General features: G+C 37.5%; 1 protein-coding gene across 3 annotated transcripts in view; it reads left to right on the top strand.

Moving 5' to 3' along the window:
* Positions 1-2,264: 2,264 nt before the first annotated feature.
* The window catches only part of IFT74 (intraflagellar transport 74), a 93,396-nt gene continuing 76,214 nt past the window's right edge, over positions 2,265-19,446 (top strand). The window contains exons 1-7 of one of the 3 annotated variants that reach the window (XM_070794188.1): positions 2,265-2,474; positions 7,367-7,505; positions 8,747-8,882; positions 13,446-13,494; positions 15,072-15,170; positions 15,333-15,393; positions 17,955-18,014. In XM_070794188.1, coding sequence (XP_070650289.1) covers positions 7,386-7,505; positions 8,747-8,882; positions 13,446-13,494; positions 15,072-15,170; positions 15,333-15,393; positions 17,955-18,014 — 525 coding nt within the window. In that variant the 5' untranslated portion in view covers positions 2,265-2,474; positions 7,367-7,385. Of the gene's footprint in view, positions 2,475-7,364; positions 7,506-8,746; positions 8,883-13,445; positions 13,495-15,071; positions 15,171-15,332; positions 15,394-17,954; positions 18,015-19,446 lie in introns of those variants that run through there. The other 2 variants (XM_019965864.2, XM_070794189.1) reach the window with 2 other exon arrangements.

The raw sequence follows: 19,446 nt of genomic DNA, 5'->3' as shown, positions 1-19,446 counted from the left end.
AATTCTGTGAATACTAAACCGGGTTCTTGGTATTTTAGAGAATGTTTTGTTTTTTTAAGATTTTCTCTCAAACTGTCACAGCTCTATACAAATGGCAAATGTTGGGTCTCCCTTATGTCTGAAAACACCGACGGAAAAGGCATGTCAGTAGATTCTCTATGAGACCATATGAAATAGTTGGACATGAGAAGTTGAAGGTTTTTCTTTCTAGCGTTTCTGCTGGGGCTCTGTAGTAAAAAAGATTAAGAACGGAAAAACGTTTTTGTTGTTACATGTATTATATATAATCAAAGAGAAATTCAGAAACGAATAGTTCGGTGACTAGATTTTGGGCTTATACAGCATCTTAACAAAGGAACAATAAGTTTCTACACAAGTGATAAAAGGACTAAGTCTTTAGAGGCAGCATTATGGCAAGGCAATTAGATGGGAAACTAACAGTAAAGGCTAATCAGTTAATTTTTTTTTTTTTATTAGATTACTCTGGTGCAGTCTCCAGGCTGATAAAGGTCTCCAGTGATTAACTTTTGCCCTTCTGTTTAAGAGGCAAGGAAGGGCGACTTTGAAATTTTATGTTCTCCTTGGACTTCCCTGGTGGCTCAGAGGGTAAAGCATCTGTCTACAATGCAAAGAGACCCAGGTTCGAGGCCTGGGTTGGGAAGATCCCCTGGAGAAGGAAAAGGCGATATTTACTCTAGAACTATTGCCTGGAAAATCCCATGGACAGAGGAGCCTTATAGGCTAGAGTCTATAGGGTCGCAAAGAGTCGGACACGACTGAGCGACTTCACTTTCATTTTACGCAAATAGCGGAATGGAGAGCTTTTCTTGTATCTTACATCTTTTCAATTGCCTTCCACTCAAAATAAGCCTTTTACCAATGTGGCATACTTTGGGATGGCAAATTCTACTTCCCTTTACTGCTGCTAAGTCGCTTCAGTCGTGTCCGACTCTGTGTCCCAGGCTCCCCCGTCACTGGGATTCTCCAGGCAAGAACACTGGAGTGGGTTGCCATTTCCTTCTCCAATGCGTGAAAGTGAAAAGTGAAGGTGAAGTCGCTCAGTCGTGTCCGACTCTTCACGACCCCATGCACTGCAGCCCACCAGGCTCCTCTGTCCATGGGATTTTCCAGGCAAGAGTACTGGAGTGGGGTGCCATTGCCTTCTCCGACTTCCCTTTTCTGCAGTGACCCTAAAGACAACAAATGACTACTACAAATATGTTGATCTCAAGTGGAGTAATTACACGAAAATGTTCTACAAACTTCGAGAACTCAGTCACAGAACAGTATTTCATTTTGTATTGCACTGATTTAACCTACTTGAAAGCAGGCTGCTGCTGCTGCTGCTAAGTCGCTTCAGTCGTGTCCGACTCTGTGCGACCCCATAGACGGCAGCCCACCAGGCTCCCCCGTCCCTGGGATTCTCCAGGCAAGAACACTGGAGTGGGTTGCCATTTCCTTCTCCTTGAAAGCAGGCATACAACAGTAAACTGGACATAAAGAATATATGCAAGATGGAAACAATGTGAAAATTTTAAAAGTTATATATATATATATATATATATATATATATTTATGCACACACACACACATATATATAATTAGAGCTCCCATCACATTTAAGCTGACTATAGGAAAACTGGGGAAAAAAACTTAAAGTTCCCTTTATTAGAGAAGTAGGATTTGAGATGACGTAGTCTCATTTTTAATTAAAAACATTGATATTAAAATAATTATTTTAAGCCAATTCGCTGTAAATTCAGTCCTCACAGAATCACTCTGAAAGGAAGCCTAAAGGTATAAAGCCTTCAATGAAGTGAGAACATATGCTTCCAGAATCGCATCGGGACTTAATGCTGTATTTAATGTGTTGTGTTGCTTCCTTCTAATGAAAATAAAACTACCGCTAATTAGAAGTAAAAAGACTACCACGAATGCTGCCTACCACGGAACAACTTGAAATAATTCTCATTAAAAAGTTTGACGTAGTACAAGTGACGTTACACAGCGATATAATAAAACTCGCTGGAGTGAGTTCACCTCAGGTACACAATCAGAGAGATTATTCTGATTATAAAGAAAACGAGTTTCCAAATAAAATATTCATTCCTAGCCAAAATGCCGTTTCCTGTCTCTTCCAGAAAAGCTCTGAGGTATCGAGGGTACGAGTAGTCCAGTCGTCAAATATCGCGAGAACATTTCACTCTCGCTTCTCTCTGCTGAGGCCGAGGATTGGCCAATCAGATGGAGGTACCCCGCCCCCTGTTGCCGGGCGACGGAAAGGCTCGCGGCTACCAGTGATTAGGCTTTGAGGGCCTAGGAAAGGTGCACGTAGGTGAACCTGGCTTTTCCTGTTAGGGAGCGGGTTCGCGGGGCGACCGGTGGGCTACGCGGTGGTGGAGGGCTCGCAAGACGTTCGAGTGCCCCTGGGTGGTGCGACCGCGCTCCTTTCGCACCCCTCAGCGCCGGCTGAGGTGAGAAATCCCCGGTCCCAACTTTCTCCTTGCCTCCCTTACTGGTTATCTTAGCTTGGGCGATGCTGATGCACTTCAAACAAAATAAACCCGGCTCTTAGGAGTTCTCCAGCCCGACGCCGAGCTAAGGAAGGCCCATTTTTAGTCCTGCAGAACATGAGAAGAGATTTTCTCACACAGTCCCCTAAGCAGACCTGCCAGGGGACCAGAGGGAACGACCCGAGCGCCTCAGAAAATTAACTGTGGGCTGAATTTTGCTCGAAGTAATAATAGCTGTCTGTCTGTTGGTCATAGCACAAGGGACTTAGCAACTTTCCGCTTCTTCAAATATATTAAAACGGTTGGTTTGGGGAGGATAATGATTGTGATAACAATTAGGAGGCAGGTATTTCAGTATCTGAAATCGTCACAAAGACTGCAAGCTGGAGCTCTCGCCATGCTATAGTAAGAAAACACGCCCTGAGGGTGTACGGCTGGTAACTGTCGGAGCTCCGTTAGTTTCCCTAATCTTTCTGGAACCTCTCTGGTTGTGTGAATAACCCCTTAGATTATGCGAATATTTGAAAGACTAACCCCGAAATTAGTAGCATGTTTGTTACTAGTGCTTCTCCCTTGTATTTTACCCCATGGAACTGATCAAATGTTAACTAAAATTTTTCCCCCGCTGTAATAAAACAGTGGCAAAGAAAATCAGGTGGAATTCTATGTATTGTCCATTTTCTTAAAGTTTTCAGGAAAGCTAGAGTAACCCCAACTATTTTTCCTGAATAAAGGAAGGTTTATTGTCTTAACTTTCTCTGAGAGGAAACCGTTTTTTTCCCCCTTGCCACTGCCTTAGTTCCAACACCAGGGATGGAACTGGCGGCCCCTGTAGTGGAAACACAGAGAGTTAACCACTGGACTGCCAGGGAAGTCCCTGGGAGAAACTGTCTGGACTATAGACCTTGTCTGCCTTTGAAAAAGTCATTTTATAAAACTTACTTTTCCATTTGAAATAATAGTAATAATTCTGTTACTTTGTCCGAAGAGTTCAAAATGGCCAGAAAATAGAACCACGGAGCTAGTTGGAATGGGAAGATTCTAAGTCTGCTGTGAACATATTAAATGTAAAGTAATAATGGGATATCTGAATAGAAATCCACCTTCCCCCCCAATAGTTGAAAACTCAGAATTGATGTCCAGTTTTAAGGACAGAACTGGAGATACTGATTTATCAGTCATCAGCCTAGTTAGAGTTATATGAAAACAAAATATTACAGAGAGGAGAGAAACAATTCCAGGATTGATCATGAATAATGCCAAGGAAACCCAGAGAAGAAGTACTGGGCAGGGGCTGTAGAAATTGAGAAGCCGTTTTGGTTCAAGAAGTGATTTATTTTCTTTTTGATAATTTAGTAAATGTTTGTAGCTGGTTTTTTTAGCTGGCAATGCCTTCATGTGGGAGGAAATTCAGAAGGTACAAAATAAAACAAATGTTTTGCCTGGCACTGAGATTAATGCTGGGGATATAAAGATGAATAAGATCCAGCTCTTGCCTTCAAGGTGGAAAAGTATTTAAGCAGATTGGTGTGATAGGTCCTGGGATAGATATGTATACAGATGCGTAGTAGCAGTTCAGACAGACCTGTAAATTCAAATAGAAGAAGGTAGGGTGGTTATGAACTGGTGGTTGATGGATTCCTAGGGAGAATAACAGGCAAGATGTGTGTTATGCAAGGGACTAGTCAGGAGGCCAATATAATAATCGACTTGAGTCCATGAGGCTCTAAACAGTATAATAGCAATGGAGAGGAAGTTATATTTTAAACATTTAGAAATAAAAGTAGGATTATGTGATTAACCATGGGAAATGAGGGAGAGGGGGAAATCAAGGACTAAATTTCTGGCTTGTGTGATTAGGAGGTACACCAGGAGGAAGAGTAAATTCAGGAGAGATGATAGTGAGTTTACATTTTCATTTATTTTGAAATGTTGATACTATATTGAAGTGAAAATGGCAAGTAATTATTTGGATATAAACACCTCAGAGGGAGTGTGAGGAGCCAGGACTGGAGATTCAGTATTGTGAGTCATCAGCTTATTAATTGCTCAAACCCTGAGTATAGATGAGGTGGATCAATGAAAGGGTAGAGAGGAAAAAGAAAAATAGACTGGTTCATATCTTGAGAAATACTACAATAGAGGCAGGTAGAATAAAATGAAGGAGACTGAAAGAGGAGAAACAGAAGAGGGGAGTATCACAGAGATGGTTGCAATATTTTAGAATTTGCCTGTGTAGGAAAAGAATATATAGGACAGAATTAAAGGTGGTTTCAGAATCAAGAAATTAGTTTTTAGGGTTAGGAAAGAATGGAACATGACACCAGACTCAAAGAAAGGAGAAAGTTTAAAGACATAGTCAATCAGTTCAGTTGCTCAAAGAGCCCGACTCTTTGTGATCCCATGGACTGCAGCACGCCAGTTTCCCCTGTCCATCACCAACTCTTGGAGCTTGCTCAAACTCAAGTCCATTGAGTCGGTGATGCCATCCAACCATCTCTTCCTCTGTTGTCCCCTTCTCAGGAGCTGGATAATGCTCCGAAGGAGCTTGGGGCAGGGGTTAGGGAGAAGGAGTTTGGCAAGGAGAGGGAAGCTAATGTCCCAGAGGTGTGGGATTAAGAGGATAAATCAGAATAGAGAATGATCTTGAATGAGAGAAGTCATGGCTATTGAGATTGGAAGGCAGCATTGATATAGGTAAGTTGATTTGCTCCAAATATGATGGATTTCACATCTTAATTTTCTTAATTACGAAATTGAGTTATCTGCTGAAAGAGGCAGGAGTAGAAAAGTTGTTAAGAATTGGAATCATCAAGGACAGTAGCTTATCAAGGATAAATAAAATAATTTCAGAGATATGAAGATCCATCTAAAATTGGTGACTATGACTTTGCAGTTCTCCATTATATACAGCTGTGAGATTTCCATCAGCGGTGTTCAGCAGTCCAGGTTGAATGTAGAGAATAGTTTCTGATTTGTGAAATGGGTTGAAGAAGTGTTCAAGGATGCAAATTAGTTGATGGTGCTCATGAAACAGTAATTTAATGTTGAGAAGGAAAGGAATTCTTGAAAATGACCATCATGGTCACTAATGTCTTCTTCAATGGGGATTTCTGTGGACATTTCAGTGTTCATCTTACTTGAATTCCCAGAAGAAAATGTCATGGCTGACCATTCTTGCCTTCTCTTGGCATCTCTGACACACTCCTGGCTTTTCTGTTAGCTTTCTGAGTCTTTGTTTTCCGTCTCTTATACAAGCTTTCCCTCTTCTGTGCAACCTGTATATATTTACATTCCTCAGGCCAGAGTCTTGGGTACTCTTTTTCTCCATATTCTTTCTCTAGTTCAGAATCTTTAAAACTTTTGAACATTACCCATAATAGGACATATATCTTACGTTATAGACCCGTGTACACATATGTGTAAATTTACACAAATATAACAGAAACAAATATTTAATGAAACAGTACCCTTTCTATGTGCAGTGAAACCTCTTATATCTTCTGTTCTATTTCATATTTAACCCATATTGGTCATAACCCTCTAAATTGTTTTTATAAGATACTAATAGATTATGACCATAATTTTAAAATGCTATTTTAAATAGTCAAAATTTTAAATGGTATTTTATTCTGCTGAGTACAAGAGAGGGCTGATAAACTAGGAGAGAATGAATGAAGGCAATAGTTTAAGGGGAGGTGTTCAGTTCAGTCGCTCAGTCGTGTCTGACTCTTTGTGACCCCATGAACTGCAGCACGCCAGGCCTCCCTGTCCATTACCAACTGCTGGAGTCTAACCAAACCCATGTCCATTGAGTCAGTGATGCCACCCAACCATCTCATCCTCTGTCGTCCCCTTCTCTTCCTGCCCTCATCTTTCCCAGCATCAGGGTCTTTTGTGAGAATAAAGGTGAGAAAAAGGTAGAAGGAGAGGAAATTAAGGCCAGAGAATAAAGTATTTCATTAAGATATCTGAGATGAAGCAATTCCAGATGATGATAAGCTCCAGCTCTGGCCATGGCCAGGAATTAGAATTGAAATGGTTGCTGAAATTTGGGTCATGGAACTGTGAAGCAAGAATGTTACATATTGAATCCAATATCCATATGGAAATCATCCAGGTTGTTGGGGGTACTTGAATGGAGAAACTGAATAAGATATACAAGACTTTAGTAAATATGGGGGAGAGATTAGGTGGCTCCTATATAAAAGCAACCAGGAAAGATCCAAGGCAATGTAGTTGCATTACTTGGTCCTCAACGGAAGAGAATCCTGTTGTTTATTACTTTTTTTGAACTTTGAAGGATGATGTTTGCCAGTTACACTGTGGAGCAAGGAGAGTGCCATGTATTCATTCTTTGCCTTGGACAAGAAACTAAGACAGCCTTCACTACCAAAAGTTTTTTCAAAAGACAGGATCCTATTAAGTTGACGAGTACAAGGAAGTATTTATAACAGGGTTGAGAATATAAGGGAATTTACTATAGACTAGAAAGCACAGATAAAAATAGTCAGAGAAGAAAGATACTGGTTTTGCAAGGAGAGAGAAAACTTAACTAGAGTATGAGTGAGAGCCCAGGAGAGAAAGGTAAGTAGAGGGACTTGCATTTTGATAAGATAATAGGGAAATGAGGAGGGCATGTTATAATAAATGATTCCATGGTTCTGAATGGAACAGCTCTGTCAAAACTGAACAAAATTAAAGCAGGCTTAACCTTGTACATAGTGGTACCTATAATAGCAATTTGCAAGAAAAGTCACAGTGGATTAAATGTTTGAAAGGATACGTGGTTCACTCCTGTCTTGCTATAGGAGGTATCAAAGGAGAATTAAATTATTCTTGTTTCCAAGCAGTGGTTAAACTGAGCAAATAATGGCCAGTAATCACAAACCTTCAGCAGTTCGCCCTGTTTCTCGAGGTGGGATTGGATTGACAGGAAGGCCTCCTTCTGGAATACGACCCCCATCAGGAAATATTCGAGTGGCAACTGGTGTAAGTTTAAAACAAATTTTTGAACTATTATTTGTATATCCTGGTAGAATTTGAAAAGCCTGTCTATAATAAATAGAGATTCTTCTTTGTTTTTCTTTATGCTATAAGCGTACTATTATATGTCTGGTGTTTTTTTTTTTTAAACATCTAGAAGTATAAAGAGCTTCCCTGGTAGCTCAGTTGGTAAAGAATCTGCCTGCAATGCAGAAGACCCTGGTTCGATTCCTGGGTTGGGAAGATCCGCTGGAGAAGGGATAGGCTACCCCCTCCAGTATTCTTGGGATTCCATTGTGGATCAGCTGGTAAAGAACCTACCTGCAATATGGGAGACCTGGGTTCAACCCCTGGGTTGGGAAGATCCCCTGAAGAAGGGAAAGACTACCCACTCCAGTATTCTGGCCTGGAGAATACCATAGACTGTATAGTCCATGGTATTGTAAAGAGTTAGACACGACTGTATCAATGTTAAGAGACGATGCATACTCATACTCATACTGAAACTTATTTTAAAGCTACAACAATTTAGGGGCATAGCATATTGGTGCCAAAACCAAGTGAAATGGAATAGACCAGAAATGGAATTAGGCAAGTAAGAATTTAATTAGTGATGAAGGTTGCATTTCAAATTAGTAGGAAAGCATGGAGTATTCAGTACTGCTGAATAATTGGTAAACCATTTGTTTTAATAAACCAGTTTCCTCCCTCACACAGAATCCTAGATATTTTCAAAAATTTATACTAAAAAATGAAATTTAAATGTGTTAGCAGAAAATGTAGACAAGTATATTATATAAACTCACGATCTCCCAAAGTATGCTCAGGTTCATGTCCATTGATTGGTGACACCATCCAGCTACCTCCTCTTCTCCCTCTGCCCTCACTCTTACCCAGCATCAGACACTTTTCAATTAGTTGGTCTTTTGCATCAGATGACCAAAATATTGGAGCTTCAGCTTCACCATTAGTCCTGTTGTTAAATAAGGACAAATATATGGACATTTTGTTCCTTTACAGATTGGAAGTGGTATAAATATGTCTAACACATAGGATACATTTTAAAGAAAAATATTACTTATCATTAATTTTAGATATTTTATTTACTATTTCAAACATTTTAAAACGTAAGGAAAATTTTACATATTATATAGAATATTAGTTTTATTTTTGATATTCTTTTTATAGTGTTAATATTAAAGGCACAGTATTTCTCTATTTTATTGAAACTGAATCTTGTCATTTAGATGCCACCTGGAACAGCAAGACCAGGCTCTCGTGGTGGTCCCATAGGGACAGGAGGAGTTCTGTCTTCTCAAATCAAAGTTGCTGATCGTCCTGTAACACAGCAAGGTTTGAGTGGGATGAAAACTGGTATGAAAGGTAACTATTTTAAGAAGATGAACATATTTTGTATAAGAAGTATTGTAGTATATCAGTGCTACGTCACTTCAGTCATGTCTGACTCTGCAACCACATGGACTGTAGCCCGCCAGGTTCTTCTGTCCATGGGATTTTCCAGGCAAGAGTACTGGAGTGGCTTGCCCTTCCCCTCTCCAGGGAATCTTCCTGACCCTAGATGTTAGAGATGGAACCCTCATTTCTTAACATCGTGTTGGCAGACAGGTTCTTTACCACTAGCGCCACCTGGGAGCTATTACAGTGTATTGCTAAATCAGAATTACACAGTGAAAGAGGCTATTTTATTCAGTTCTTACTCCTTGATTCAAAAATTCTGAGGGTTAAGTAAGAGAATGTGAGAATTCATTGTGAACTAGGGAGTTATATACATGTATGAGCTATTTTAATCATTTTTCTGGTGAACTTTCCTATAACTTAAAAATTGAAGTATAGTTGATTTACAGTATTATGTTAGTTTCAGGTGTACAGAACAGTCATTCAGTTATATATACATATACATGTATATATTTCTTTTCAAATTATTTTCCCTTTTGGTTATTATAAAATATTGAGTATAGTTTTCTATGCTATAGAGTAAGTAAGTCCTTATTGGTACTATAATTTCTTTGAAGAAATTTGAAATAATTTGAAGGAAAACTCAGAAATGAAAATTAGATTTCTAGTACTATATAGAAATATTCTGAAATAGTTTTTTTTGGTTTCCATATCAAATGACTATGGTAGGTATTTGTATATTTATGAGAAGTGAGACCAGAAGTGTTACTTTTGGTAATAATTTTTATTCCATTATAATGCTTAAGTAAGGAGTGGGGCTAACATATAGATTTTATACTACATCTCTCCTTATGTCTCTATGTGTTTAGAAATGCATAATAATAATAACACTATATGTTTTGATTCAAAAAGTTGGTCTATTATATATATATATAAATCAAAACATAGGGAACTGTTTCATATTGAGTTTTTAAATTTTCTGTATATGTGCAAATTACTTATCAGGGATGAACATACTAGTACAAAATTAGTTATAAGATGATATACCGACTTCTATAATATAATATATCCTACCTTTCAGCAAATTTAATTTTCTTACTTATGATACAACTTATTTCACTAAATATTGAAAACCAGTTGGTTATTGGACTTCCCTGGTGGTTCAGTAGTTAAGACTCTGCACTTCTGATGCAGGGGCCACAGTATTTGATCCCTGGTTGAATAGGATCCCACGTGCCATGCAGGGTGGCCAAAGGATGAAAAAAAGTCAGTTGTTTAGAAATGCTTGCTTAATAATTATCAATGCTGTGGAGGAAAATGACTCAAAATTTTGTAGTTATTTAGTCTTTAAAACTGTATTCACAGAATCGTTTATGTGTTTACTATTTCTTATTTAAAAACCTTAGGGCAAAAAGCTTAAGGGTGCAATTCTAAGAGAACTCATCAAATTTTATTACTGTATTAATTTCTCCTTTAAAACAGAACCAGTATTATTAATTATTTAATAATTAAATATTATTTAATTATTTAAGATTAAATAAGATTCTTGGTCTATGGGGTCACGAAGAGTTGGACACTTACTGAGCGACTTCACTTTCACTTTTCACTTTCACGCATTGGAGAAGAAAATGGCAACCCACTCCAGTGTTCTTGCCTGGAGAATCCCAGGGATGGCAGAGCCTGGTGGGCTGCTGTCTATGGGGTCGCACAGAGTTGGACACGACTGAAGCGACTTAGCAGCAGCAGCAGCAAGTATTATTTAATAATTTAAGTATTATTTAAGAAAAGAGTCATTTTCTACAAATATAGTTCAAAACCTTATATGAAAAGTTCTGTTACCAGCATGTACCACTATCTGCTGTGACTTTTGCTGTTACCTGTTCCAGTGCCTCATTTCCCATTCTATTGAGACATTCTCTCCCTCTTCTCAGCATGGATTTCAGTCAATATTTCCTAGGCTTTTCTCTCATGCCATGCAGGGCACTTCACCTCTTTCAAGGTTTGGGACATTTAACCTGTGGATGCTTTTTTAGTCCTACTGAAATGAAATGTAAGATTGTGTTCCTAAAAAGTCTCTGAAAAATTATATAAAATCATAATCTCTTGCCTACATTAAGAAATTTATAGTCTAAACCTACGCTGTCCATTGTGATAGCCAATAGCTATTTGTATTTGTAATATAAATTATTTGTATTTTTACAAATACAACTATTTGTGATTATTTAAATTAATTAAAATTAGTTAAAATAAAAGTATTTTACCAGTTCAGTTGCTTAGTCGTGTCTGACTCTTTGCAACCCCATGAACCGCAGCACGCCAGGCCTCCCTGTCCATCACCAACTCCCAGAGTTCACCCAAACCCATGTCCATTATGTCGGTGATGCCATCCAACCATCTCATCCTCTGTCGTCCCCTTCTCCTCCTGCCCTAAATCTTTCCCAGCATCAGGGTCTTTTCAAATGAGTCAGCTCTCTGCATCAAGTAGCCTAAGTATTGGAGTTTCAGCTTCAATATCAGTCCCTCCAATGAACACCCAGGACTGATCTCCTTTAGGATGGACTGGTTGGATCTCCTTGCAGTCTAAGGGACTCTCAAGAGTCTTCTCCAACACCGCAGTACAAAAGCATCAGTTCTTCGGCACTCAGCTTTCTTTATAGTCCAACTGTCATATCCATACAAGACTACTGGAAAAATCATAGCTTTCACCAGATGGACCTTTGTTGACAAAGTAATATCTCTGCTTTTTAATATGCTGTCTAGGTTGGTCATAACTTTCCTTCCAAGGAGCAAGCATCTTTGAATTTCATGGCTGAAATCACCATCCACAGTGATTTTGGAGCCCAGAAAAATAAAGTCAGCCACTGTTTCCACTGTTACCCCATCTATTTGCCCTGAAGTGATGGGACCAGATGCCATGATCTTAGTTTTCTGAATGTTGAGTTTTAAGCCAACTTCTTCACTCTCTTCTTTCACTTTCATCAAGAGGCTCTTTAGTTCTTCACTTTCTGCCATAAGGGTGGTGTCATGTGCATATCTGAGGTTATTGATATTTCTCCCGGCAATCTTGATTCCAGCTTGTGCTTCATCCAGTCCAGCATTTCTCATGATGTACTCTGCATATAAGTTAAATAAGCAGGGTGACAATATACAGCCTTGACGTACTCCTTTTCCCGATTTGGAACCAGTCTGTTGTTCCACGTCCAGTTCTAACTGTTGCTTCCTGACCTGTATACAGATTTCTGAAGAGGCAGGTCAGGTGGTCTGGTATTCCCATCTCTTTCAGAATTTTCCAGAGTTTATTGTGATTCACCTAGTCAAAGGCTTTGGCATAGTCAATAAAGCAGAAATAGAGGTTTTTCTGGAACTCTCTTGCTTTTTCTATGATCCAGCGGATGTTGGCAATTTGATTTCTGGTTCCTCTGCCTTCTCTAAAACCAGCTTGAACATCTGGAAGTTCACAGTTCACATATTGCTGAAGCTGGGCTTGGAGAATTTTGAGCATTACTTTACTAGCATGTGAGATGAGTGCAATTGTGTGGTAATTCTTTGGCATTACCTTTCTTTGGGATTGGAATGAAAACTGACCTTTTCCAGTCCCATGGCCACTGCTGAGTTTTCCAAATTTGCTGACATATTGAGTGCAGCACTTTCACAGCATCATCTTTTAGAATTTGAAATAGCTCAACTGGAATTCCATCTTCTCCACTAGCTTTGTTCATAGTGATGCTTCCTAAGGCCCACCTGACTTCACATTCCAGGATGTCCAGCTCTAGGTGAGTGTGAGTGATCACACCTTCAAGATTATTTGGGTCGTGAAGATCTTTTTTGTACAGTTCTGTGTATTCTTGCCACCTCTTCTTAGGTCCATACCGTTTCTGTCCCTTATTGAGCCCATCTTTGCATGAAATGTTCCCTTGGTATCTCTCATTTTCTTAAAGAGATCTCTAGTCTTTCCTATTCTATTGTTTTCCTCTTATTTCTTTGCATTGATCGCTGAGGAAGGCTTTCTTATTTCTTCTTGCTATTCTTTGGAACTCTGCATTCAGATGCTTCTATCTTTCCTTTTCTCCTTTGCTTCTCGCTTCTCTTCTTTTCACACACCACCAGCCATGTTTCACGTGGTCAGTATTCCCATGTAGCTACTTTATTGGACAATGCTGCTATAGAATATTTCCATCGTTGCACAACATTCTCTTCGTTAGTCCTGTTCTAGACCCCGTTAGTCTCAGTTTCCATTCAGTCACCCTAACCAGTAGAGTCCAATGTTTTTGTTGGTTGTTTTTGAATCCACTCTCTTAACAGCCCAACGTCTAGTCCCATCTTTGTGATCTTAATTCAGGCTTCCATTACGTCATGATGCTAAGATATAGGTTCTCTTTTCTATTTCATTGCTTCTTTCAGATTTTTAGACTTACTGGGACGTTTGTAAGAGCTATTAGAAAATTGTTGAGTGTAATTCTGATTGTGCTTTGGATTTGCTAATGTGGTGACATTTTCAAACTGAACACTAATACCTTAAAATTTTTTTAGGTCCCCAGAGGCAAATTTTAGACAAATCTTACTATCTTGGACTTCTTCGGTATGTTATATACTTTTTTTTTTCCTATGAATGATCATGAAGTTTTAACTATAGTACTTACTAAGATAATTAGATATCTGTTAATTCTTAAGATTATTTTGTATTTTGACATAATTTATGGTTAATTTGGCTCTAAATAGATGTCGTCACAAATGGTGGTGGTATAGTTAGACTGAGATTTTAAATTTTATGTATTAGAATGTATGTGAGCTATATATTTCCAGTTCACTGTTTTTCATCTAATGAGAAGAATATTTTATGCTTCTTTCACTAAGTATTCTGAAATTATTCATAGATATGTGTGTGAATGATAAAATGTATATGCATGCCTGCTAAATTGCTTTAGTCGTGTGCGACTCTGCAACCCCTTGGACTGTATGTAGCCCACCAGGCTCCTCTGTCCGTGGGACTGTCCTGGCGAGAATACTGGAGTGGGTTGCCATTTCCTTCTCCATAAAATACATATACTTATTTATAATAATTACTGCAGAGTTTTACATAAGTATATATTTAGTCAGTTGCTGTAACTGTGGCCTATTTAATTCATAAGTTTGTTATATATCTCTTAAGTATGCAGCTCTAAATTAAGAACTCTTTTCTCTCTCTACCTACTTTTTTCTCTGCTCAGATGCCCTGCTAGCCTATCTCCATTTTTCCATTTTACTGTATTTTCTGGTTGGTTCATCCTCTGTGTCTTCTTTCCCTCTTACTTGCATTCTATTTAATGCATCCTTCTATTGTATCCTGAAATCTCTGTTTTCTTTCTTTTAGTCCTTCTTAATTCTTTTGCTGTTCAGTTACTTGAATCCTTTTGATCCTCAAATTCCTAGAAGTTAGTAAGAGAAGGGAAGGTTTTCTCCCATCTGTCCTCAAAGCTGACATCAGTAAGAATGAGAGTGAGGCCATCGGTTTTGATGTCTAGTCACTTTTTAATCAAAAGAAGGAAAGGTGATAGAGCCATTTCTCACCATCACATTGCCTCTCTTCTCCAAGATTTGTGCTTCTGTACTAAAAATTACACTTACCTACTTATGTCAATTGAGTGAAGAACAGTGGTTCTCAACTGGCAGTGATTGTGCCCCCTCAAGGAATATTTGGCAATTTTTAGACTCATTTTTTGTTGTCATAACTGGATTTGGGTGATGTGTCACTGGCATCCACGCCAGAGAGACGGTTAAGCATCTTACAGTGCACAGACAGTATTGTTTTAAGTATTATTCAAAGACCTAAAATGTCCATCGTGCTGCTTTTGAAAAACTCTATTCTAGAGGGTAGCAAGAACTGTGAGAGTGACAGTTAGGCATTTACTTCTGTCTATAGATTGTGTCCGTTTGTCCAGGTTCCCATTCTAATACTGTTTCATCTTTTTTAATGAGTAGAGAACTTTTATCAATTTCTCAGTTGGAGTATACCACTGTAATCAAATAAGCTGCTTAAATTGTTTTTCTTTTTGTAGTGAAATTTCACAAAACCATTTATATTGTTGTTACACATTTATGAAAAGTTTATTTTGTTTAACTAGAGAGACTGTTTTCTGGATTGGAAGTATTACTAATTTCTTTATTTCTTTCCATTAGAAGTAAAATAAGTGAACTCACAACAGAAATCAATAAACTTCAGAAAGAAATAGAAATGTACAATCAAGAGAATTCAGTGTATTTGTCATATGAAAAGAGGTGAGTAATTTTGCAGTTAAAGTATGCAAGGTATATTTTTATTATGAGTAACATTTGATATAATATGTTTCAGAATTTTAGTACTAAATTTATAGTTAAACATAATATTCATAATGTTCATCCGCCTATTTATGTATTTATGAATGTATTTTATATTTACAGAGCTGAGACTTTAGCTGTTGAAATAAAAGAGTTTCAAGGACAACTAGCAGACTACAACATGGTATTTGGTCTTTTCTGAGAGAATTTCTTTTGAATATTTTCCTTGCTTTTTACCACTTTAGAAAATGCTAACATGTTAATGTTAAATACCAAATAATGCATGAATACATATATAGTCAGAAAGATTGAAACCATAGCACGTGTAGGGATTAAAGTATATATTTGCTTTCTCCCTACTTTCCCTCCCAAGAAATATTTTGCCTTTACAGATTAATAGGTATTCTTCCAGCCTTTAAAAGAAAAACACTTAAAAATATAGAACATGCATACTTTTTTTCCCTAACAATTTTAAAATAATATTTTTTGGAGTAAATAAAATGTATTGAGTACTAGCAATGTCACTGCTTTAAAAATACTTTTATCTTTCTACAGAGTGTTGTCATCATGATGTTTTAAAAATTTACTTAGTACCAAACTTGCCTTTATCCTTCCATTTCATTCAAAATACAGTGTTTGTCTTCTGTCACAATAAGGCATCTAATATAATCACATTGCTTCCTAATGTGGACTTCCAGAAGAAGCTTCCTAGTGTGGATTTCCAGAAGAAATGATCTTGTTTTCAGTGTTGATTACTGGCTCAATCTTTGGAGTAGTCTTGGCCCCATGAAAATTTCTAATGTTTCAGAATTTTCTTTCTTCCTACTCTGTGGGTACTTTAGGCAGCAGTGGTCTCTGAACTTACTGAAAACTTATATCTCACTTCTCCAGTTTAAAAATAGTGATATACAAAGTAAGAAATATGGCTCCATAATGATTAGGTACATTATAATAAATCTACTTGATATTGTTATATTGTACTCATAAACAGAATTTCTGACTATATTAATAGTATATTTTCACACTATAATCCATACTGTTCTGTGCAACTTTTTTAGTAAATAATCTAAATATGAGAAAAATAATTTTTTATAAAATATAAAAAGACAAATGAAAGGGATTTTTAGTTATATGAGGATAAATTATGCAAGTTACTTAATATAAAAATATTAATAATATGTAAAATAGGCTGTTTGTAGGTTTTTCTCTAATACAGAGAAAGCACTTAGCTGGTTATCTAACACAGAGTAAGGTGTCAGTAAATATTAGATCTTATTAGCATTATTATCCAAAAAGTTAAGGTCATGCCATCTGGTCCCATCACTTCATGGGAAATAGATGGAGAAGCAATGGAAATAGTGACAGACTTTATTTTTTTGGGCTCCAAAATCACTGCAGATGGTGACAGCAGCCATGAAATTAAAAGACACCTGCTCCTTGGAAGAAAAGCTATGACCAACCTAGACAGTGTATTAAAAAGCAGAGACATAACCTTGCTGACAAAGGTCCTTGTAGTCAAAGCTGTGGTTTTTCCAGTAGTCTTGTATGGGTGTGAGAGTTGGAGCATAAAGACGGTGGAGCACTGAAGAACTGATGCTTTTGAACTGTGGTGTTGGAGAAGACTCTTGAGAGTCCCTTGGATAGCAAGGAGATGAAACCAGTCAATTCTAAAGGAAATGAACTCTGAATATTCATTGGAAGGACTGATGCTAAAGCTGAAGCTCCAATACTTGGGCCAGCTGATGCAAAGACTGACTCATTGGAAAAGACCCTGATGCTGGGATAGATTGAAGGCAGAGGAGAAAGGGATGACAGGATGAGATGGTTGCATGGCATCACCGACTCAATATACCTGAGGTGGAGCAAACTGTGGAAGATGGTAAATGCCAGGGAATCCTGGCATTCTGCAGTCCATGGTGTCGCAAAGAGTCAGACACAACTGAACAATAACAAGAGCACTTATCCATATCACAATTGAAAATGTTATATATAGTAATATATATTACATTAGGAAAGTTTAGTCTCAGAGTCAATTACATCCAGGTAGTTTGCTTTTAGTAGCCTTCCTGTTCAAATTCTGCTTGGACAACTTGCTAAATTTTCGTATCTGCAAAATGTGGATAATAATATCTACTTCATAGTGTACTTGTGATAATTAAGTGAAACAATACATATAATAGGCTCAGAACAAGGTTTGGCACAAGGTAAGTAGATAAATACATTTGCTGTTGCTGTCACTGCCTAACTTTTTTTTTGCCTGACTTTTTGAAGTAGGCTTCTGTTTGAAGTGTTCTGTTTGTGCCTTGCCCTGTAGATTTTTTTTCAATTTAATTTTTTTATAATTTTTAAAAGATTAAATCATTTTACATTTTCAGTGGTATAAATTTGTAAATCCATTAACATTTCTTCCCCCTGGGGAAATAAAGGAGAAAGATCTTCCCCCAAATTTTGTCTTCTCAACATCCTTCTTTATAAGCTTAGACATCTCTTCAGAGAAGGCAAAGCTCTTTGAGGTACTATCTGCAGGAAGAATAGTTCTTTACTGCTTGCTTTTCCTTCCTAAAAATGTAGTTTGTTGATTGCCCTAATGCATAGAATGTGCTTATTTAAGTAGCTCAATATTTGTTTTGTTTTGGAAGTAGTAATACTTAAATAACTACTTATTTGTAAGATTGAATACCTATATTATGGATTATAGAATTTATGAAGACTAATAGAATTTTCTTTTTGCACTTTGGTTTTTAGTTGGCAGATAAACTTAATACCAATACTGAAATGGAAGAAGTAATGAATGATTACAACATGGTAAGAAAATTTATAAGCAGTTGGTCTACATAGCCTCTAAAATAAAGCATTTATATCTGGAAGTAACTTGATAAAACCTTATGTACCATGAAGATAGGTATTACTCTGATCCTAAATACTACTGTTATATTTGAGTTCCCTTAGTTGCTCTTTTAAAATTTCTTCCTGTTAGTTGACACTCTCAAGTGGATGCTTTAGTGTCTTTCTACAAGGCTGTGTTCGAACTGGTCTCTCATTCAGTATTAGTTAGGGAGTCCCATCCATATATCCTTGTATATAAATTAGTTTGCAATCCTTCTGGTTTAATATTTGTGCACATGGAGCTGAGTACTCAGTGAAGAGTTGTATTAGAAAAGGAGAAAATGAATAATGGCCATATGATGCCAGACATAACAGTACTTTTGATTAGTAAATGAGAAATTGTATTCAGTGTTCTTAACGAGTATTTGGTAGAAAATAATAAAATTATAATAGCTTAATTGATTATAAATATTTGGAAGAAAATAAAATTTATATAGTTTATTGTTTATTTATACAAAGACTATAAAAGTATAGGATTTATAAAATGACTCTTCTAAGTTTTGGGGCTTCTCTGGTAGCTCAGCTGGTAAAGAACCCGCCGGCGATGTGGGAGACCTGGGTTTGATCCCTGAGTTGGGAAGATCCCCTGGAGGAGGGCATGGCAATCCACTCCAGTATTCTTCCCTGGCGAGTCCCCATGGACAGAGTAGCCTGGTGGGCTACAGTCCATGGGATCGCAGAGTTGGACACGACTGAGCAAATAAGTACAAAAGCAATAATAATGTAGTAAAGTTCTTAACTTCTTAACTTTAAAACACAGGAGAATTCTCAATTTAAAAACTGTATTTTTAATGCCAAATATAAACAGTGAAAACTTTGTGTTCTTATAGTTATGAGAAAGAAAGTGAAAGTGAAGTCGCTCAGTTGTGTCCGACTCTTTGCCACCCCATAGACTGTAGCCTACTAGGCTCCTCTGTCCATGGGGTTTTCCAGGCAATAGTACTGGAGTGGACTGCCATTTCCTTCTCCAGGGGGTCTTCCCAACCCAGGGCTTGAACCTGGGTCTCCTGCATTATAGACAGACACTTTATCCAAAGTCTAGACTGACTGTGCGCAGGTTGAGTCAAATAGGAGTACTCAGGTAAAATCCTGAATGATTTAAGAATAAAACTTGTGTTGGGTCTAGATTTGACATATTATACTAATCAACTATTGAACACATAATGAAATCTTGAAATTCTGTTTACATAAGTAAAGTTTACATTAGATTACTTAACAGGTCAGTAAACAATGAATATTTTTGGTGTGAGATTATAATGCCTGTGAAAAAGAGTGTTTCTTTGTATTTGGTGTTGGTAGTGGTTTGTTAAATAAAGCATATGCATTTTTTAAAACTTTGCCTGTGGCATTA

This window comes from Bos indicus, chromosome 8 (genome assembly GCF_029378745.1).
Source record: "Bos indicus isolate NIAB-ARS_2022 breed Sahiwal x Tharparkar chromosome 8, NIAB-ARS_B.indTharparkar_mat_pri_1.0, whole genome shotgun sequence".
NCBI classification, from domain to species: domain Eukaryota; kingdom Metazoa; phylum Chordata; class Mammalia; order Artiodactyla; family Bovidae; genus Bos; species Bos indicus.
Note: the sequence above shows the minus strand (reverse complement) of the source record. Positions and strands in the feature narration are given on the sequence as shown.